This window comes from Molossus molossus, unplaced genomic scaffold (assembly GCF_014108415.1).
Source record: "Molossus molossus isolate mMolMol1 unplaced genomic scaffold, mMolMol1.p scaffold_m16_p_17, whole genome shotgun sequence".
Taxonomy (NCBI): domain Eukaryota; kingdom Metazoa; phylum Chordata; class Mammalia; order Chiroptera; family Molossidae; genus Molossus; species Molossus molossus.
In genome coordinates, this window is record NW_023425352.1 from 20997176 (window position 1) to 21017016 (window position 19841).

The following is a 19841-nucleotide window of genomic DNA, read 5'->3' on the forward strand; positions in this document are numbered from 1 at the left end:
GATGCCTCTTCTCCTCTCCCCAAGCCAGGCAGCCAATGTCAGGCCTTAGGGACAGAATGACAGGGATGCTATAGGGTGGGAAGCAGGGGAGAAGGAGGGAAATGTAGGAAGACAGGAAGAGGTAGCAACACACACACAGATAGGAACACACGGAAGGACTCAGAAACACGCGCGGAGGGACAATGAGTTAGATCTGCATGTGCACACGCACAGAAAGGTCGTTAGAGACAGAAAGAGGGACAGAATGAGAGACAGACAGAAAAGTTAAGGGCAGGACCTACACTCCACTCATTTGCTTCCTAGGAGCAGACAGGACTCACAAGGACAGGTCAAGAGGGAGGACAGAGCTAGAGGTGGGATCTGACACCAACATCGCAAAGAGCAAACACTTGCTGTCACTTGCTAAGTGTTTAGCACTACACTGGATGTTGCAGAGAACAAAAAGGTCCATGTCCCTGTACTAGGAAAGATTACTGATAGGCTGAGGGGGCCTGTCCCAGGGCCAACAGTTGATCAAGGCCCCCACAGAGCTGAGGTCTCCAGGGTGGCTTGGCGACAGGGCTGCGTTGGAGCTGTCTCTTGAAGAGCAGGTGGGAAGAAGAGACACAGGTTTTCAGTGGAGGTGGGAAGACACATCTGGGTACAGTTAGGAGGGCCCCGAATGCCAGGCTAAGGAGGCTGAGGGAGCCACGGTCACACCTGAGCAGAGGAGTGAGGTGGAGGAAGCTGTGCGTTAGGGAAACCCGACCTAGAGAGCAGCGGAATAAAACGGAGCCGAGGGTTGCCAGCACCCACTGACCTTCCAGCCCCCTCTCCTGCCACCCACTGTCTGTCTGCCACTACATTCCAGCAAACCCAAACCACTGGCCACACGGACCACTTCTCACCTCCGCGCCTTTGCTGTGGGGGACCCTCTGCCTGGAAGGCCTTCCCTGTTCAAGGCCTTTCATTACAAATGCAGAAACATGGTATAAGCTCTTCTCGGGTTTTCTCTTCCAGGAAACCAGGCAAGGCAAGGAAGCCCAGCTCCTTCAGTGTGAAAGCCAGTAGGAACTCTCCTCGGGCTCCGCTGAATCAAGTCATGTTTTCAACAAGACCAGGAAATAGAATTGGCGCTATCAGCGTCTTGGCCTTCCTACACCCAGAATTTGCCTGTTCCCCATGGGATACCTCGCCAGCTGTCAGGCCTCAGTATCCACACCCTGAAGAGAGGAAGGAATGGGCTGGGAGGGATGGAGTGACAGGGCAGAGCACATTTGCCTAGAGTTGCTTTGGGCTGGCTGGTCACAGAGCAGTGACTCATTACCCAGAGAGGAGGGGAGTGACACTGGGTGCAATCCAATTGGTAGAGCATTGGAGAGCTGGACCCCAGGGCTGGGGGCTGGTTACCACCTCCTCCTTGTCCCCCAGGCTCTTGGAAGAGAAGAGCCTCCTGGGAGCGGGACTCAACCCCAGCATTGTCTAGGAAGGCGGCTGAAGCCTCACTGCCCCCACCCACGCCGCCCACCCACCAGGCCGGAGCCATGGATAAGTTCCGCATGCTCTTCCAGCACTTCCAGTCCAGCTCAGAGTCTGTGATGAACGGCATCTGCCTGCTGTTGGCCGTGGTCACTGTCAAGCTGTACTCCTCCTTCGACTTCAACTGCCCCTGCCTGGCACGCTACAACACCCTCTACGGCCTGGGCCTGCTGCTCATGCCGCCCCTCGCCCTTTTCCTCTGCGGCCTCCTTGCCAACCGGCAGTCCACGGTGATGGTTGAGGAGTGGCACCGGCCCGAGGGCCACCGGAGGAAGGACCCAGGCATCATCAGGTGCGGTCCCATACCACCCAGAGGCCTGTGGGCATTGTCAGGCCCCGCCCACACCTGCATTGGCACTGCCAGGAGCACCCCAAACTCTGACCTTCCCTGGTGGGCATTGTCAGGGCCCCCCACCTGCACAGCTATTCGCATTGCTCCCAGGTCAACACTGAACACTGACTGGGCACCATGCTCTGTGCCAAGTGCTGTGTGCACACGGCCTCTGAATTCTCACCCGGGCCATGGATCTGCTCCTACGTAGGATCCATTTTTCAGGATGAGAGACCTGAGGCACAGAGAAGTTAAGTAACTTGGCTGAGCTCCCACAGGTAGGAAGAAGCACAGTTCACTCTGCTTCCCTTAGTGTTTTGAACAAAACATCTAAGTGCTCCAGACCTGTGGGCAGTGGCAGGAGGGGCTTGGTGGGTTTTCACCCACTCATGATCTCCTCTTTCACCCTATGCTTTTTTTTTTTTTTTTTAAACATATTTTTTTTATCCTCAACCGAGGACATTTTTTTTATTTTCTGCTCAGATAGAGTGGGAGGGAGAGAGAGGAAGAGAGAGAGAGAGAGAAACATCGACGTGAAAGGGACACATCGAGTGGCTGCCACCCGCACGACCAACCAGGGCCGGGGACAAACTACAACCGACGTACATGCCCTTAGCGGGAACCGAACCCGGGTCTCTCGGGACCGAAGGCTGACGCTTTAACCGCTGAGCCAAACCGGCCAGGGCTCACCCTATGCTTTGATATGGACAACTGAGGTGTCTTCAAGTGTATGTAAGGTAACTTCATGAGAAGTCCTCAGTTCCTCTTTCTAACCGGATTGCCCCCATAGAAAATGCTGGAGCTGCCCCTGCCTACAGTGTATTTGTAATTCACCGCTGGGCAGGCCATGCACACACACACACACGCACACGCACGCACGCACGCACTCACACACCATGCACTATTTTACGTTTGCTACAGTGCAAGTTAGAAACATCTGCATCCTGTGCACACGCAGCCTCTGTTTCATGTTCCTCAGGGGCTCTGTGCTCCCCGTCATCCAGCCACACAAGGGAGGGTCACATGCACTGGGTGTGCCCTTGACCTTTTTCTTTGAGAGCCAGTGATTGCAACTCCACTGGGCTCCCGTCCTGTGACCAACACCCAATGCAGGCCACGAGAGGGGTGGAGTAGGTCAAGGGGAGTACCTAGGGACAGTCAGAGGGTGGGCTCCCTGGATACCGGGGAGGTATTTGAGATGCTACATCTGGGAGGGTTATTGGGCAGGGCTGTCTTCATTTGGGATCCCCTCAAAAGCAGGCTCTGGGAAGAACGTGATAATGAGTGGGCAATTGGGGTTCTGTCCTTCTGGGGACCCCCTAAAAGAGTGGGTAAGACACACCTCAGAAATGTTTCACCGAGGGTCTAGGAAGATAGGGTATTTATCCACTAGACCCTATCCCTCTTGGGTTGAAGGTGATTTGGGGGTTGTGAACTTTCTATTGCTTGCAGCCTAACGCTCAGGCAGAGACTCCTCCAAAGCCCTCAGGCAGAGCCACACAAGTAGTTGAGGTGGTTGAGGTGGGAGGTCCTCAGGCCTCAACATGAATAGGAACTATCTGCCAAAGCTGTAGGTGTCTGGCTGAACAGGGCACCTGCAGAGTCTGCTACAAGGCCCAGAGCAGGAAGAACACCAGCTCCCCAATGTTGCAGTCCTGAAACTCCCAGGGCCCTCAGCCCTCCTTCCTCCTTGCCCTCTGTTGCTGAAACTCCTGCAGTGGAAGCTTCAACCATTCCTTTGATGTAACTATGGATAGTATTTCCCAGCCCTCCTGGGACGTCCATCTGTGCATCTCTCCTGTAGCCTTCCTGTTTCAGCTGAATTCCAGCTGCCCTTTGTGACCCACCTCACCACCACCCTTTCCTCTGCCCCCAGGTATATGTGCTTCTCTGTGCTGCAGAGAGCACTGGCTGCCCCCCTTCTCTGGATCCTGCTGGCCCTCCTTGATGGGAAGTGTTTCGTGTGTGCCTTCAGCAGCTCTGTGGACCCTGAGAAGTTTCTGGACTTTGCCAACATGACCCCCAGTCAAGTTCAGCTCTTCCTGGCCAAGGTGCCCTGCAAGGAGGATGAGCTGGTCAGGGACAGCCCTGCTCGAAAAGCAGTGTCTCGCTACCTGCGGTGTCTGTCACAGGTAATTTGAAAGGTCCTCTCCCAACCCTACCAAATATTCCGCATTCGTTCTGAGGGCTGAGGAGGTACAAATTATTTCCTGCAGCCCCTCCCCACTGCTGGAGACATAACCAGGGAGCAGGTGGTCCCCAAGGGGATCAGGAACATGGCTCATGTGCAGGAAAGTGTTGGGCCTTAGGAAGTGGGTACTTGGTCATCAATGCTGACTCACCCCAGGACAGAGACAAGGTACCCATATCCTCCTGGAGTCAGCTAGGCCCATCCTCAGGAGGTTGGATGGCAGAAAGCACTGGAGATATACTGCTCTGTCTACCCCATACACACATTCTTCCCACCCCCTCAGAAATAATACTAATTACCTTTTATTGAGCACTTATGTGTCAGGAACTGTGTTGAGTACTTCATATGCATTCTTTCATTTAATTCTCAGAACAACCCCATGAAGTAGGTACAGTTGTTACCATCCCATTTTACAGATGAGGAAACAGGCTCTGAGAGTTTAGTTCACTAGGCCAAAGTCACACAGCTTGGAAGAGGCAGGGCAGGGATCTGAATACACATTGTAATTCCTAGCCCTCTTACCCACCTCTCTACAGTGCAGGTTCTCCCCAGATGCCTGGCTCCCCAGAGGGTATCAACTCCATTATCCTGGGAACTAACCCCAGCCCCATTCCCAGCCCAGACTCTAGATTCCACCACCACCACTCCCACAGCCCCAGGCTGGGCTGTGTCCTCCAAAAAGTATTGACATGAACCTATACATGCAGAGTATCACTGGGGCCACAGAGAATAAAAACATGACCCCAGTCCATTGTGGAGCTGAGAGAGGCTGGTGGCTAATGCAGGTCTGTGGTGCGGTGTAGAGAGGACCAGTGGTCAGGACACACTTGATTAGGGTTCAGACCGTGACCTTGGCCATGTCGCTCTCTCCCTGGGCCTCAGTTTCTCCTGCAAAATAAAGGGAGATTTTGTCTCCTTCACCTTGATGGTCCCTGTGGGCCTAAAGTTTAGGCTTCACTAGTTCATTGGAAAGAGTGTGGAATTTTCAATCAGACCGAGGTTTGAGTCCTGACTCAGCTATAAGTTTATCAGGCACATTTAACACTCCTAGAATGTAAAATACTCACACAGGTATCTTAAATTGGTAAGTGGAGAGGAGTCTGTGAGAGGCCAAATGAGACATTGTAAATCACATCTACAAATGATAAGGATTCAAATGTGTCTGTGTTAAAGGAGTGAATTCTCTGTTCCAGGTCCACACAGTTGCTCTGGTCTTCAGCGAGGCCTTGAAGAGACTATAGCTGTGGGTGAGCAGAGAGGAGGGAAGGAGTCAGCCAGATGTGGATTCTGCCTTAGAGAACTACTTCCAGTTGTTTCTTACTCTTGGCCTGGAACACTGTTCCCTTTTTCTATCCTATACAAATGTTACTAATCCTTCAGGTCTCAGCCTAAACCTCACTGTTGCCTGAGCCCTCAAGTTCAGGTTGGGTAAATTCCCATGACTCCCTGGCACATAGCCAGACATCACCTATTAATTGTTTCTTCCACTTAAGTATGAGCTCTTTGAGAGAAAAGATTGTGTCCCCAGTGCCCCCCCCCCCAAATATAGGATAGATGCAGGCGTAGACAGAATGGATAAATATATGTGAGGATAGATGGAGGACTGAATAAAAATGAAAGGATGATGGATGGGAGTGTAAGGAAGACTAAACTTTATCTCTTCCTATCTTAAGGTTTTCCACTGAGATGCTAACAAACAACAACAAAAACAAAACCATTAACAAAATAAAACCAATTTATTAACACATGCAATACACATCATGCAGGAGAAACATAAATCAAAGAGTAACTCAAAGTGGTGGCTTAGAATTCTGGCTTATATAGCATCTTCAACAAAGAGTAATACCTTTGTAGAGAAATGACAGGACAAAGGAAAGCAGTTTTAGGCTTCCAAGGGCAGAAACTGTGGGAAGGAAACCTGAGAGGAAACCTGGAGTTTCTCACTTCTTACTAATAGAGTAAGGCTCGTTTGCACATTCCTCTGGTGCTGTCTCTGGGCTGATAAGAGTCTGTCTCCAGTACAAGGAAAATTTATTTATTTATTTATTTATTTTATTTTATTTTTTTTTATCCTCACCCGAGGATATTTTTCCCTTTTTTGTACAGATAGAGTGGGAGGGAGAGAGAGGAAGGGAGAGAGAGAGAGAAACATCGACGTGAAGGGACACATCGAGTGGCTGCCACCCGCACGACCAACCAGGGCCGGGGACAAACTGCAACCGAAGTACGTGCCCTTAGCGGGAACCGAACCCGGGTCTCTCCGGACCGCAGGTCGACGCTCTAACCGCTGAGCCAAACTGGCCAGGGCCAGTACAAGGAAAATTTATATCTTGCCTTTAGGCAGAGAAGAGAAAAATAGAGACAGTATCTTTCTATGTTTGCTTCTTTTTAATTGTCTTCAGCTCAAAATAATTTTAAGTCGAAGAGGCATATTTTGGGGTTTCCCATATATTCTGGTCTCCAGATGAAAGGTTGGGAGGATAAACGATGGGTGCATGAATAGTTGGGTAGATAAATGAGGGAAGGATGACAGCATCAGAACATGAGTAGATGGGAGGATAGATGGCTAGATAGAAGGATGAGTGACTGACAGATAGAAAGATGGTTGGGAGGATGTCTGGATAGGAATATGGTAGATACATAGTCAGATGAGAGAATGGATTGACTGAATGGTCGGGTGGAGACATAGCTGGGTAGATGAATGGATGCAAGGATGAAAGAATGAATGGAAGGGAGGATGGATGGAGGTGTTTAGTAGGATGGATGACTAAACAGGAAGATAAATAGATCGGAGAAAGGATGGAAGAGATAAATAAAGGGAGAGACTGGAACACCCTGGCCTGCAACGTGCCTGCAACCCCGTACAGCGGTGTGCCCCGCCCGCACCTAACCTCATTCTCCCCACCCTAGGCCATCGGCTGGAGTATCACCCTGCTGCTGATCGTCGTGGCCTTCCTGGCCCGCTGCCTGAGGCCCTGCTTTGACCAGACAGTCTTCCTGCAGCGCAGATACTGGAGCAACTACGTGGACTTGGAACAGAAGCTCTTCGACGAGACGTGCTGTGAGCACGCGCGGGACTTCGCGCACCGCTGCGTGCTGCACTTCTTCGCCAGCATGCAGAGCGAGATGCAGGTGCGCGGGCTGCGGCGGGACTCCGCAGGCAGGGCCGCCGAGCCCCCTAAGATGTCAGAGCCCACCGAGGGCGTGGACGGCGGCAGTGGGAAGGCCCATCTGCGCGCCGTCTCCAGCCGGGAGCAGGTGAACCTTCTCCTGAGCACCTGGTACTCAAGCAAACCGCCCCTCAACCTCCCGCGGTCCCCCTGGCTCGGGGAGCATGGCCTCAGCCACCGCGCCCCAACGGCGGCCCCGGGTACCAGGCTGTCCCAGCACACTGATGTGTAGAGTACCTTCGCAGTGTCCCCACATGAAGTGTCAGTGCTGACCAGGGTCGGGGCTTTCTAGGCTGTGGGAACCCCAAGGCAGGGCAGCCTCACACTTGTTCCCCAAAATAGCCTCACAGTGGCCTGGTTTCTGGGTGTGGCCGCCCCTGTGTTCTAATGCAGTGCTTCACAAACTTGAAGGCGCTCACCATTCAGCTGGGCTTTTGTGAAATGCAAATTCCGATTCTGTGCAGCCAGATGGGCCCGAGACTGCAGTTCTAACAGACTCCCAGGTGAAACTGCTGATCCTGAGTCTAAATAAATCTGCCTTGGGTTCTGGGTCCTAGATGTTCAGATTCTAAGTAATAACAACAACACATGTTTCTATGGCGCTTACTATGTGCCAGGCATTGTTCTAACTTCTTTACATACAAGAGTGGGCAGAGTAGAGTTACAGTTGTGAGTTTATTCTTGTATTATTCATTTATTAATTATTGTGTTACTTGTATTATTTCCATACGAACAACTGTAAACCTACGTTTGCCCACCCCTGTATGTTATCTCATTTTATGCTCATGATCACCTAATGCAGTAGAATGATTATTCACCCCACTTTTTAGAAGAGAAAACTGAGGCTTACAGAGGTTACCTGAAGGTCACCCATGTAAGAGCTGAAATTTGATCGCAGGAAGTCTGGCTCCGGAGCCCCTTCTGAACTACCTACCGCATTAGTCAGCCCTCTAGATAGTTTCATTTTGTGTATTTGCTTTCTGTGCTCTGGTTGGGTTTCCTGCCACTTCCGCCAGGGTTCTCTGAGGGAGCTCTAGCAACCTCTGCTTGTTGAGTTGCTCTTGAAGGGGATGATTACTGCCTCCTACTGGCTACTGCACATGAATAATTTTATATTTTCCTGTTGGCGGGATTTTTTCTTTTTAAATATCAAGAGGACTGACCCTTCCAGCTCCCAACTTCCCAAGCCCCACCAATTCTGTTTCTAGCAGCCCTGCCTTGTGCAGCCCCCTTCAAGGTGCACCCCCTTATGAGATGCAGCTCCTTTCTCAGCCCAGCTTTTCTGCTAGCCTTCAATTAGCTGAAGCTTCCTCTTTCACCTCTCCACTCATCACATGCGTCCTGACACTTGAGCTCAGCACTCTTTGTAAGGCTGTCTCCTTCCTCAGGCATTTCCAGGGCTATCTATCCACTGCCCTCAACAAAGAGCTGGCACCCTGGTGAGGGTTTTCCCTGGTGTGTGGTGTAAGGACCAGATCTGCAAATCAGGGTAGGGGCAGACCTAGACATCTCCACATTGAATAAGATGACTTGGTAAGTTCCAGTGTTTAAGAAACTCCGGGCCAATGTAGATGTGGGGTCTGGCTCTGAGTTGAAAACCCTTGAAACACCAGAGTTAGATCTTGCTGAAAACAACCTGCCACTCAAATGTCTGGTGGCCCTAACAGGAAGTGTTGGGGGAGATGTAGCCTGTGAGCTCCTCTGGGCCCCTGCTCCTCCCTAATGACTCACTCACCACACACATGCACACATGCACACACACACACACACACACACGCACATGCACATTCCCACTGTTGCCTTCATCAGCACAAATGATGCAGACCCATGCTTTTCTAGTCCTCAGGGCCTAGGGGTAGTCCAGGGGTCTCTGGATGCCCCCCTAGAACCCAGCTCCCTCCATATCAGGCTAGCCGTATCTGCTTTCCTGAGCTCTTGCCAAGGGACCTTGTAGGACCAGAAAATCCCTGCAGCTCAGCCTCCCTCAACCTCCCTGCTGTGGTCAGACCATGCAAATATCAGAAATGGCACTGGGGTGGGGCAATATTTAGGCAAAGTGCTAGCAGGGATTGGGTAGGGAGGGAGGGGGGAGAGCTTAGAGATGGCCACCTCAGCACTGGTGAGATCTCATCCTGGGGAAAGAAGGCTCAGGGACCTCACTTTGGATAGCAAATATGCAGCATCTGGACCAGTAAAAAGCCAGTGACTGTCCTCAATACTCTTGCCTTCTTATGCTGTGCACTTACAGAGTACCTACTGCATAGACCACCCTGTACCAGGGAACAGGGAAGAGAGAATACACAGATGATAAAGCCTGCCACCAAAGAACTTGCTGTCTAATAGATAGTGATGGGTACAGAAATCATTATAAACCTAAGTAAAAGGTATAATGATATGAAGGAGTTTATCCTGCTTGAGGAAGTGAAAGCTGGCAAGTGAGCTAGAGAGCAGACATTAGGAGGAAACCACTCTCGCACAGCCGTACAGGCCCTGATAAGGCTTTTAAACTTCAGCCATTGAGCGACATTATGTATGTAGTAATTTAATCAAACGTTCACTTTGAAAAGATCACAGTGGCCGCTGCCCAGAGTGGCATGTGAAGGGGCCAGTGTGAACTGCAGAAGGCAGGCCAGAGTTGATGGAGCCTGGATTGGGGTGGAGATGGAGAGAAGCAGCAGAATAGAGGCATTTAAGAGGCAGGACGGACTCAGTGGCTCTTGTTTATAAGTGTTCTGCATTAAATTTGTTAACACACAGGGAGCAGCCCATCCCATACTAGTCAGGTTAGACCTGAATCTAAATCAAGACCAAAATGTCAGTGCCTTAAACAGCAAAGCTGTATCACTCAGGCAGAGTCTGAGGCAGGTAAACAGGGAGGGAGGTGGGGGAGGAAGGCTCCTCTGGTCACTTGGGGACCCAGCTGGCGGGCGCTCCCCCATCTTGGGGTGTCACCATCAGAACACATGGCATTCCCCAGATCCTGAGACAGGGAAGTGAGTGAGAGTGGACGTTTATGTGACAGTGGCTCCCAGGAGGCCCTGGGCAGGAACAGGGGAGGTCACACTGGGAAGGGACGAAAGGCAGGAGAGGGTGCAGAGCCAGCCAGTCACTGCTAAGGGCAACTCTGAGTCCACATCCCCAAGGCATCCCAGCCCAGGAGGGAGAAAGGTGGAGGGTTGTTACAATCCAACTGTCCCTGGTTGAGGCATCAACTGTGGCACCTCCAGCTGGCCTTGGGCCAAATGCCTGCAGGGTGCCACAGCAGCCTTGGGAAGGTAGAGGTGAGTGTTGATGGGAATGGGTGGAGCATAGCGGCACCTATGACGAGGGTGTCCAGGGTTCATGTGGCAAGGAAGAGAAAGAGCAGGGACAGTGGTAAGAGGTAGTGGTGGTGGGGTCTATGCCAGAACTCAGTCCCGTGGCCCCAATTTACCTGGAATAAGGCCTGAAAATTATAAGGAATCACATGGAATATTTGGTGAGCACTGTTGTTTTTGCCACAGTATACAGCCTCCAATATAGTTTGGCTGATGCAGAAGAGAATAGCACTAAATCCTCCATAGGTGAAGACCTAATACCCCTGGTAACACAGCCTGACTGTACTTGAGCTGCCTTGGCAGCCACATCTCCTTGATGCGGCTGCCTCTTCCTCTGCCCTTCTCTGGGAGCTCCTCCAGCTGCTGGTTGAGAGCAGTTCCCCCGGAGCACCACACACTATGCAAATGGGACATTTTCCTAAAGGGCCATTACCCGCTCCCCAGAGGCCCCCTTTGCATGCTGCTTTTCATGACACTTAACTCCTCCAGCACTAGGGTGGGTGCCAGGACAGCACTCCTGAGGGCAGGAGGCAAAGGGCCCAGTGCACATCCCACATGGCGGCTGTGGGTTTGCTTGCTGTCAACGCTTCTAAAAGTTAGAGTAGGGTCGTGACATCCTGCTTTCCCTCTGCACCCAGTCACGCTCTGGGGAGAGGTGGAGAAGACACAAATGCCCCATGTAATCACTAGTGTCTTTATAGGAGAGAGGCAGGAGGGTCAGAGTCAGAGGAGATGTGACGGTGGAAGCAGAGGTGATGCGGGGCCACAAGCCAGGAGATGTGGGTGTCTTCTAGGAGCGGGAAATGGATTCTCCTCTGGAGCTTCCAGAAGGAAGGCAGCTGTCAACTCCTTGATTCTTAACCCATTGAGACCCACCTCAGGCTCCCAACCCCTGGAACTATAAGAGAATAAATCTGTGTTGTCTTAAACCACTAGGTTGTGGTGATTTTTTACAGCAGCAATAGGAAACTAACACATTTTCAAAGTGCACTACTACAGCTCAGGTGTAGAGATGATAATTTTACCATTACAAGGCTGTAGAAGTCATTCACGGACAGCTCACTGTGGGCCCGGCACTGCGCTGAACTCACTGAATCCTCACGACAACCTGACAGGTAGCTCTGTTATTCTCATTTCACCATGCGAAGATGGTGGCACCCAGAGGTTCAGTTACTTGCCCAAAGTCCCTGGTTAATATGTGTCAGGGTAGGGACATGAATCAGGTCCTTGAGTAGGTTGCTCCTGTTCACTCTGTGACATGGCTTCTTGCTAAGAAGAAAGTCGACTGTTCACTGAAAGAAACACTGAACTAATGGCAGGGCCTTGAAGTGGATTTGCAGCCTTGTGTCCCTTCTGTGGTCACTGACACAGCTCTCACCTCAGCTGCTGCTCAAGAGGCCACCCCACCCCTCCCTCACGGGGCACCTGTGCCTGGGCCTCATCCAGCAGAGGCTGAGGTTTCTAACCTTCATCCCGGTGCTTTGAAACATTGATTGAGACACATGACACCAGGGCAAAGGGAGGGAATTTGGAAACATCTATATAGAGCCCAGTGGAAAAATTATTAAGATTCTTTATCTTATAGAATTATAAGAAAGATGTAGTGTGAAGTATTAGGAAAGATATTAAATATGGACTTGGTATAAAACATCCAAATGAAGTCTCCCAGACTCCTCCTCCTCCTCCTCCCCCTCCTCCTTCTCCTACATCTTCTCTTTTTCTCCTCTTCTTCCTCCTCTTCTTTCTCCTTCTTCTTTTTCTTCTTTTTTTTGAGAGAGAGAGAGAGATATCAATTTGTTATTCCAATTATTGATTCATTCACTGATTCATTCTTATATGTGCCCTGACCAGGGATCAAACCTGAAACCTTGGCATCTCGGGACAATGCTTTAACTAACTGAGCTACCTGGCCAGGGCCTAGATTTCTTAAAATGAGGAACTTGAGCTTACTTCAGTGAGCACAACTATTTAACATTCAATTTTGAAATGACCACAGGCAGGTACTATTCAAGGCTCTTTTTTAATAATTGAGATAAAACTGACATATAATATTATGTTTCAGGTGTACAGCATAATGATTTGATATATGTTTATATAGTAAAATGATCACCACAATAAGTCTAGTCAACATCCTTCGCCTCCCATAGTTACACATTTTTTTTTCTTATGATGAGAACTTATAAGATTTACTCTCTTGCTACTTTCAAATATACAATACAGTATTATTAATTGTTGACCGCTCACGAGTTAACTCGTGTTTGCACTTGCATTAGCTATTTCAATTTTTGAAACTCAGGGTAATATAGGATTATTGTGTTTATGACTCTTTGCCCTGAGGGTCGAAGTTTGTGAAACAGCACACGGTTCTATATTCTTGAAGTAGCTAGGGAAAGGGTATCTGCTGGTTCAAATGCATGCAGCTCAGAACCTAACACTTCTGGTCCTTCTAAAAGAGCTCTTCACTCTGATTCACCTTTAAGGCTTTCAGGGCAACTAAAAGACCATGTTTTAGAAAAAACAGTCACTGGTACAAAAAAATCCAACTAGAACGTGTAAAGTGTATGTTTCAAAAGGTGATTGCTATACAGTGTACCACACCAAAAAAATTACTAAAATATATAATATAAAATATAATATGTAGAAGATGTGTACAAAGTTTCATTTAAATATATTATGTATAAATAAAGTATACTAAAGTTTATTTAGATTGTTTCACTTTCATACGCAATTAAGAATAAATAGCCGGTGACATGAGAGAACCTCTGTGTAAAATTGCTGATCAACAATGTGTTAACTGTAGTCACCATGCTGTCCACTACAACCCAAGACAAGTATTTCATAACTGAGAGTGTGTATCTTTTGACCATCTTCACCTACCACCCACCCCTTCAATGCTTTTTAATAATGATCTCTTCATATGTTTGATAAATACCACCCACAGAAAACTTGGCCCAAGTAGGTGATCAATTTTAAACTAATTTTTACAACAATTGGAAAGTTCGCAACAGTCTGAATGGTATATAAACCAGCACTCGTCCTTACTTTCAATAACTGTAACCAACAATCTTGTAATAATGAGAATAATAGGTTTAGAATCCAATCAAACTATTTCATATCAAGCATTTTAAAATAACATTGAGCCCTGGCCAGGTGGATCAGTTGGTTGGAGTATCATCCTGTACACCAAAAGGTTGCGGGTTCAATTCCAGGTCAGGGAACATACCCAGGTTGCGGGTTCAATCCCCAGCAGGGTGCATACGGGCGGCAACTGATCGATGTTTCTCTCTCTCTCCCTTTCTTTCTCTCTAAAAATCAATAAAAACATATCCTTGGGTGAAGAATTTTTTAAAAATAACATTGAAGTTGGATTTTGCGGAGAGTGTATATGTGGTTGGAGCAGGCACGGTGCAGCATGCTTGGGCACTACTTAAAGGGCACGTTGGCTACAAACAGTGTCCACTAGACAAGACAGAGATTCCAGTGGCTCCCTGGAGCCATGCTCCTCCTGGGCTCCTGGGCTCCTGCACCACCCCAGCTCCCCACTCCCCACCTGGGACTATGCCAAGCTCTGCTGCCACTCAGACCCCTTGTCAGCCATGCGCATCAACTTTGCAATATTTCTTTGTCTGGATCTCCCTCATCCTGCTCTCCACCTGTGGGTGCCCCCTCAGGAGCTCCCAACAAGGGTCCTCCAGAGGCCACCAGCCTAGGCGCTCCATTTGCCACAGGCCCAGCCTGAGGGCTGAAAATATCCTTCTCCACCTGGATCCTATCTGTGGCACTAACTTTTCCACCCAGATTAGTAGTTAAGGAGAAACTGATTCCACTGGAAGAGAAAGGCCATAAAAACACTTTCCCACCCTGCACTCCCACCTAGCCTGGGTTCAAATCCCATTCCTCCACCTATAAGCTGTGTAAACTTGAGCTAGTAACTCACCTCTCTGAGCCTCAGTCCCACCTCTGGAAAATGGGGATAATGCACCTGTTCCACAGGGTTGAATGAGGATTACATGATGTGATGCATGCAAAGTGCAGGCATAGGGCCTGACACAGGGAAGGCCCGGGCAGTGCAAGTTCTTGGTCACACGGAGACACACAGACCACCTGCAGACACACAGACACCGAGGCCCAAAGCCACAGTGAGCACACACGGACACACAGATCTGTGGGCCCTGTGGCGCCACCCTGTCTAGGCTCTTGCTCTGCAGCAGCCCACGCCCCACCCTCTCACCCCAGACAGGAGCCATCTAGTTGGAGCTGGGTCTGACCTGCTCTTCTGGGAGAACAGGTGGGTATCAAAGGGAGCCCTTTAAGCTCCTCCCCATTTTGATAGATGGGGCCCTGGCCTGGTTCCCACAGACACTCTGGAGGCCTGAGCTCCAGGCATGAAACCCCACCACCTCACCCCTTTATCTTTTAATCTGGGGGAGTAGAAATAGGAGGCAGAGCCAGGAAAGGATTTTTCATCCATAATCTACAAACACACAGACACCCACAGAGACATAGAAAACCAGACACAAAAGCTCCATGCCCAGTAGACAGGGGACCCAGCAACCTCTCAGATTTCAATGCTCAGGCTCCAAATTCAGGGCTTTTTACCCTGTGCCATGCCACTTTAGCACTATCTCCACCACCACCACCGCCATCCCACTGTGACCTGTCATTACTAACACTGTCATTACTGCTGTCACCACCACCACCACTGCCATTCCCGTTGTGAGAAAAATCACTACTACCATGACTGTCATACAGCTCTCACCACCGTCACCTTCATCACTGCCACCATCACTGCCATCTCTGCCATCCATGAGTACCATCCCCAACACCAACACTGCCATTACCAGCACCACCACTATCACTACCAGCATCAACAACACCATTACTCCATCAGCACCATCACCACCACCATCATCACCCCCATCATAGCCACCACTGTCATCCATCACTACATCATCATACCATCATTGTCTGAACGGATGGACCTTGATACAGCATGGAGGAAAGACCCAATGGGAAGGGCAGGAGGAGGGTGACACCCTTCTTAGGAGCCCTCTGCAGCAGCCCTGGATTGTCCCAAACGCCAACCCTGCTGGAGACAGCGTCTTTCCAGCCTGTGTTTGCACCTCCTTGCCCGCCTTGCACACCCACAGAGAACTGGTCCCCATCAGGTGTGGCCCTGGTGGTTTCTCTGTGCTGGAGGTGGCTGTAGAGAGGCCTGGGAGGGGAGGGGCAGAACCCTGGCTACACCCACAGGATTGGCCACCGTGTGCCTCTCAGCTAGCACCTGACCAGACGGTTTCTCAAAGAGACAGTGACCTCGGCCACTGCCCTGAGCTCTGCCCATCTCAGCCATGAGGTAGGTACCCAGTGGGCACAGTGGGCTACAGGGCCCATCCTCGAGGCCGCAGTGAGGGGAGAGGAGGCCACCAGGCTCCGTGGGGGGCGCGATGGACAAATTCCGGATGGTCTTCCAGTTCCTGCAGTCCAACCAGGAGTCCTTCATGAACGGCATCTGCGGCATCATGGCCCTGGCCAGTGCCCAGATATATTCAGCCTTCGATTTCAACTGCCCCTGCCTGCCCGGCTACAATGCAGCCTACAGCGCTGGCATCCTGCTGGCACCGCCCATGGTTCTCTTTCTGCTCGGCCTGGTCCTGAACAACAATGTGTCCATGCTGGCTGAGGAGTGGAAGCGGCCTCCAGGCCGCCGGGCCAAGGACCCTGCCGTGCTTCGCTACATGTTCTGCTCCATGGCCCAGCGTGCCCTTATCGCGCCCGTCGTCTGGGTGGCCGTCACACTGCTTGATGGCAAGTGCTTCCTCTGCGCCTTCTGCACCGCTGTGCCCGTGACTGTGCTGGGCAACAGCAGTCTGGCACTCAGCCTTTCCCCGTCCGAGCTCACACGCCTGCTGGCCCGGGTGCCCTGCCCGGAGATCTACGACGGCGACGGGCTGCTGGCCCGCGAGGTGGCTGTGCGCTACCTGCGCTGCATCTCCCAGGTGAGGGGGACAGGTGGCCCTGGGCTGGGTCTCCCTGCACAGACCTGGGTCTCTCTTCAAGGGCCCAGTTCCCTCACCTCTCAAAATGGAGCTTTTTCAGAAACAGTCATGTTTTCCCAACAGACAGGCCCTCCCTCAGATGGAGCTGCCTGGGGCAGAGGCATATTTTCCCAACTGGGGCAGGGGCTGCTGAAGGCCAGTGTCTATCCACAGGCCTCTGCCCTGTCCTGAGGTCCCCAGAGCGGACCCAGGGGCCGCCAGCCCCATATCCTTCATCCTGAGCGCCAGCTTGGAAACCTGGGGGAATTTGCATGCTTTTCCTCTTCCAGGAGGGGGCAGTGGTGAGGCCAGGGGTTGGCCAAGCCATTTGGGTACATTTCCCTGGCAAATGCCCCCAGCTGGTGCCTCTCTGCTTGAGGAGTGAGAGCTGTGGGTCCAGGTGCCCCTGAAGGGAAAGCTTGGGTGACGGGGGTGCGCTGTTGGGATGTGCCCGAAAGGCAGTATTAGAGGGCCCAGTGATGGGAAATCCAGAGCTCAGGTCCTCCCCAGCCGCACTCCCTCGTCCTCTGCCCCTCTGGGCACTCACCCTCCAAGCCCCTCAGGCCTCCCTGCAGTCACTGCAGTGTGGGGAGGGCAACCTGAACAGCATGCCCTTGTGGCCCGTGGACCAGGGGCTGTCGGGAGGGGCTGGGGCTGGGCCTGCCCTGCAAGGGAGAGAGAAACATGTACGCTCTGCTCAGGCAAGGCCAGACACCCTGGTTCTCCCTCTCCAGCCCAGAACTCTCTCTTGGAGGCCTGCCTCACTACCAGACACCTCATGTGAATCTCGTGCTCTGAGTGTCCGATCCAGTCTCTGCTTCCCTCCCAACCTGTGCCTCCTGTCCTGTGAACACTTGTCCCATCATCCCAGGCCTCAGGGGGGCTGTCCCTCCACCTGATCTTAACATCACATCACAAGCTAAAAGGGCTCCCAGAGGACAAGTTGCCTAGCCTATAGACATATTCATGTGAACTTCAGAGGTTGAAAAATTCAATTTTAGAATTAGTTGGCATCATCTATAAAACAAATTTTCACATATGAAGCAGATTTCCAGCTTAATTTGAAATGTCAAGAGATCCAGTCCCCCAGGGCTTGCATTTCCTCATGGAACAGCATGGGGGTGCCTCCCCCAACGAGCATCTGCTCTGAAGCTCCCCACCTGATGTCTGCTCTGCCAGACCTATTATGGACATTGGGTTTGCTCTCCTACCCTCTTCTGTTCTGGCCAGGGCTTCTCTGTGCTGACCCTGAAGCACAGTTTGGGGGAGCATCCTGAGCTGACTCCGTAGGGAGTTATTGGCAGAACAGAGCCAGCCCCTAAACGTCCAGTGCTCTTCAGCACATTGAGTGATTGTCCCATTTGTCTCTGTGACCCCCAGGGCCCAGTTCAGAGCCCACAGAGATGAGGCATTCAGTGCTGGTGACTGAATGGCAGTCAATACTAGGAGCCAATGGAGAGAAACAGAACTCAGAGGAGGAAGGGTCACTTTGGCCTGGGGAGATCAAGAAAGACTTCCTGCAGGAAGAGGCCTGATCGGTGTTGCTATATATACTGAACAACTATATACCAGACACAACAATCCTATGAGATAGGTGCTATCACCAGCCCCATTTTATAGGTGAGGAAACTGAGGCACAGAGGTCACCTTACTCCTGGTCAACTAGTAAATAGTGGAGACAGAATCCAATACATGCAGCCTAACTCCAGGGTCTGCCTAGTTAACTCCTGTGTGTTGAGTGCCAGGCCTACACATAGGGCATTTTATTCACATGATCTCATTTTCATGAAATGGGTATGTCTATGCCTATTATACAGACATGTAAATGGAAGCCAAGAGGTGAAGTCGCTTGCCCCGTTGGTGCTCTTGTTCACTAAAGGACCTGACATAGTGCTATGGCGGGTGTGGGCAGGCTTGGGAGGCCGGAGGGCAGTGCCTGCTGACTCTTTCTTCTCTCCGCTGCAGGCACTGGGCTGGTCCTTCGTGCTGCTGACCACACTGCTGGCATTTGTCGTGCGCTCTGTGAGACCCTGCTTTACACAGGCCGCCTTCCTCAAAAGCAAGTACTGGTCCCACTACATTGACATTGAGCGCAAGCTCTTCGATGAGACATGCACAGAGCATGCCAAGGCCTTCGCCAAGGTCTGTATCAAGCAGTTCTTTGAGGCCATGAACCATGACCTGGAGCTGGGTCACACCCATGGGGTGCTGGCCATGGCCCCTGCTAGCTCAGCTGCCCCGGCTATCACTGACAGTGCCAAGGAGGACAGGGAGAAGCTCCGAGGCATCACCAACCAAGGTGCTATGAACAGGCTGCTCATGAGCTGGCACAAATGCAAGCCACCACTACAGCTGGGCCAGGAGGAGACCCTGATGGGGAATGGCTGGCCTGGGGGCGGGCCCCGGCCTCCACGCAAGGAAGTAGCCACCTACTTCAGCAAAGTGTGAGCTGTGGCCAGGTTAAAAGGCAGGAAGGGGTTCTGAGTCCATGGCCCCTCAGGCCCCCAAAACAGATGGAAAAAATGAAGATTGCAAGTGCTGAGCAGCAGGACCCTGGAGCAGACCCACGTGCCCTGGCATTCACCTGCCTATTTGAGTCTGCAAATTTGGCGCTGGAAGGGGACCTCACTCTTCCAGCTGTCACACTGCCCCAGGTGGCCCCGGAGAAGTGGTCAGTGGAATCACAAACAGTATTAATCAAAAGGTTCAAAACTGGCGTGAAGGGGACAAGCTCCCACTTCCCCAACCCCACCCAGGCCACTTTATCTCTGGTTCACGATCCCCACTCAGGGTGCCATGGACATCCTTGCCCCAGCATCCACACTTGTCCTTGACTTTTAGGATCTCTGTTCACTCGAGGCTCAAGGAGTGAGAGGGCATCCAGCTGGCTCAGTCCTCTGATGTTTGACCAGTCTCCTGAGTGAGGCTGACTGGACCGAGGTGGGCAGAAAGGACACGACACCCAGCCTCACCTGGTGTGACACAAAAGATGTCAGAAGCTAGGTCCATTAGGGAGGAGCCAGGGTGTGTGGTCACCATGGAGTTCACGCAACAATTGTCATGGTGGCTGCTCGCTTATTTTTTTTATTTATTTTTAATCCTCACCTGAGGAAAAGGTGTTTTGTTTTGTTTTGTTTTTCCATTGATTTTTAGAGGGAGAGGGAGAGAGAGAAACATCGATTGGCTGCCTCCTGCACAACCCCCACTGGGGATCGAGCCTGCAACCCAGACATGTGCTCTGACGGGGAATCAAACCGGTGACCTCTTGGCAAGCCA

At 51.2% G+C, this 19841-nt stretch overlaps 2 protein-coding genes across 2 annotated transcripts; both read left to right on the top strand.

Moving 5' to 3' along the window:
• Positions 1–1367: 1367 nt before the first annotated feature.
• Positions 1368–7442, top strand: CALHM3 (calcium homeostasis modulator 3). The gene is made up of 3 exons (XM_036266001.1): positions 1368–1810; positions 3726–3981; positions 6951–7442. The coding sequence occupies exons 1-3, from the start codon at positions 1524–1526 to the stop codon at positions 7440–7442; spliced, it is 1035 nt and encodes a 344-aa protein (XP_036121894.1). The 5' UTR covers positions 1368–1523.
• Positions 7443–15974: 8532 nt separating this feature from the next.
• On the top strand, positions 15975–19013 carry CALHM1 (calcium homeostasis modulator 1). Its single transcript, XM_036264536.1, has 2 exons — positions 15975–16526; positions 18531–19013. Exons 1-2 carry the CDS (start codon positions 15975–15977, stop codon positions 19011–19013), a joined length of 1035 nt encoding a protein of 344 aa, XP_036120429.1.
• Positions 19014–19841: the final 828 nt, after the last annotated feature.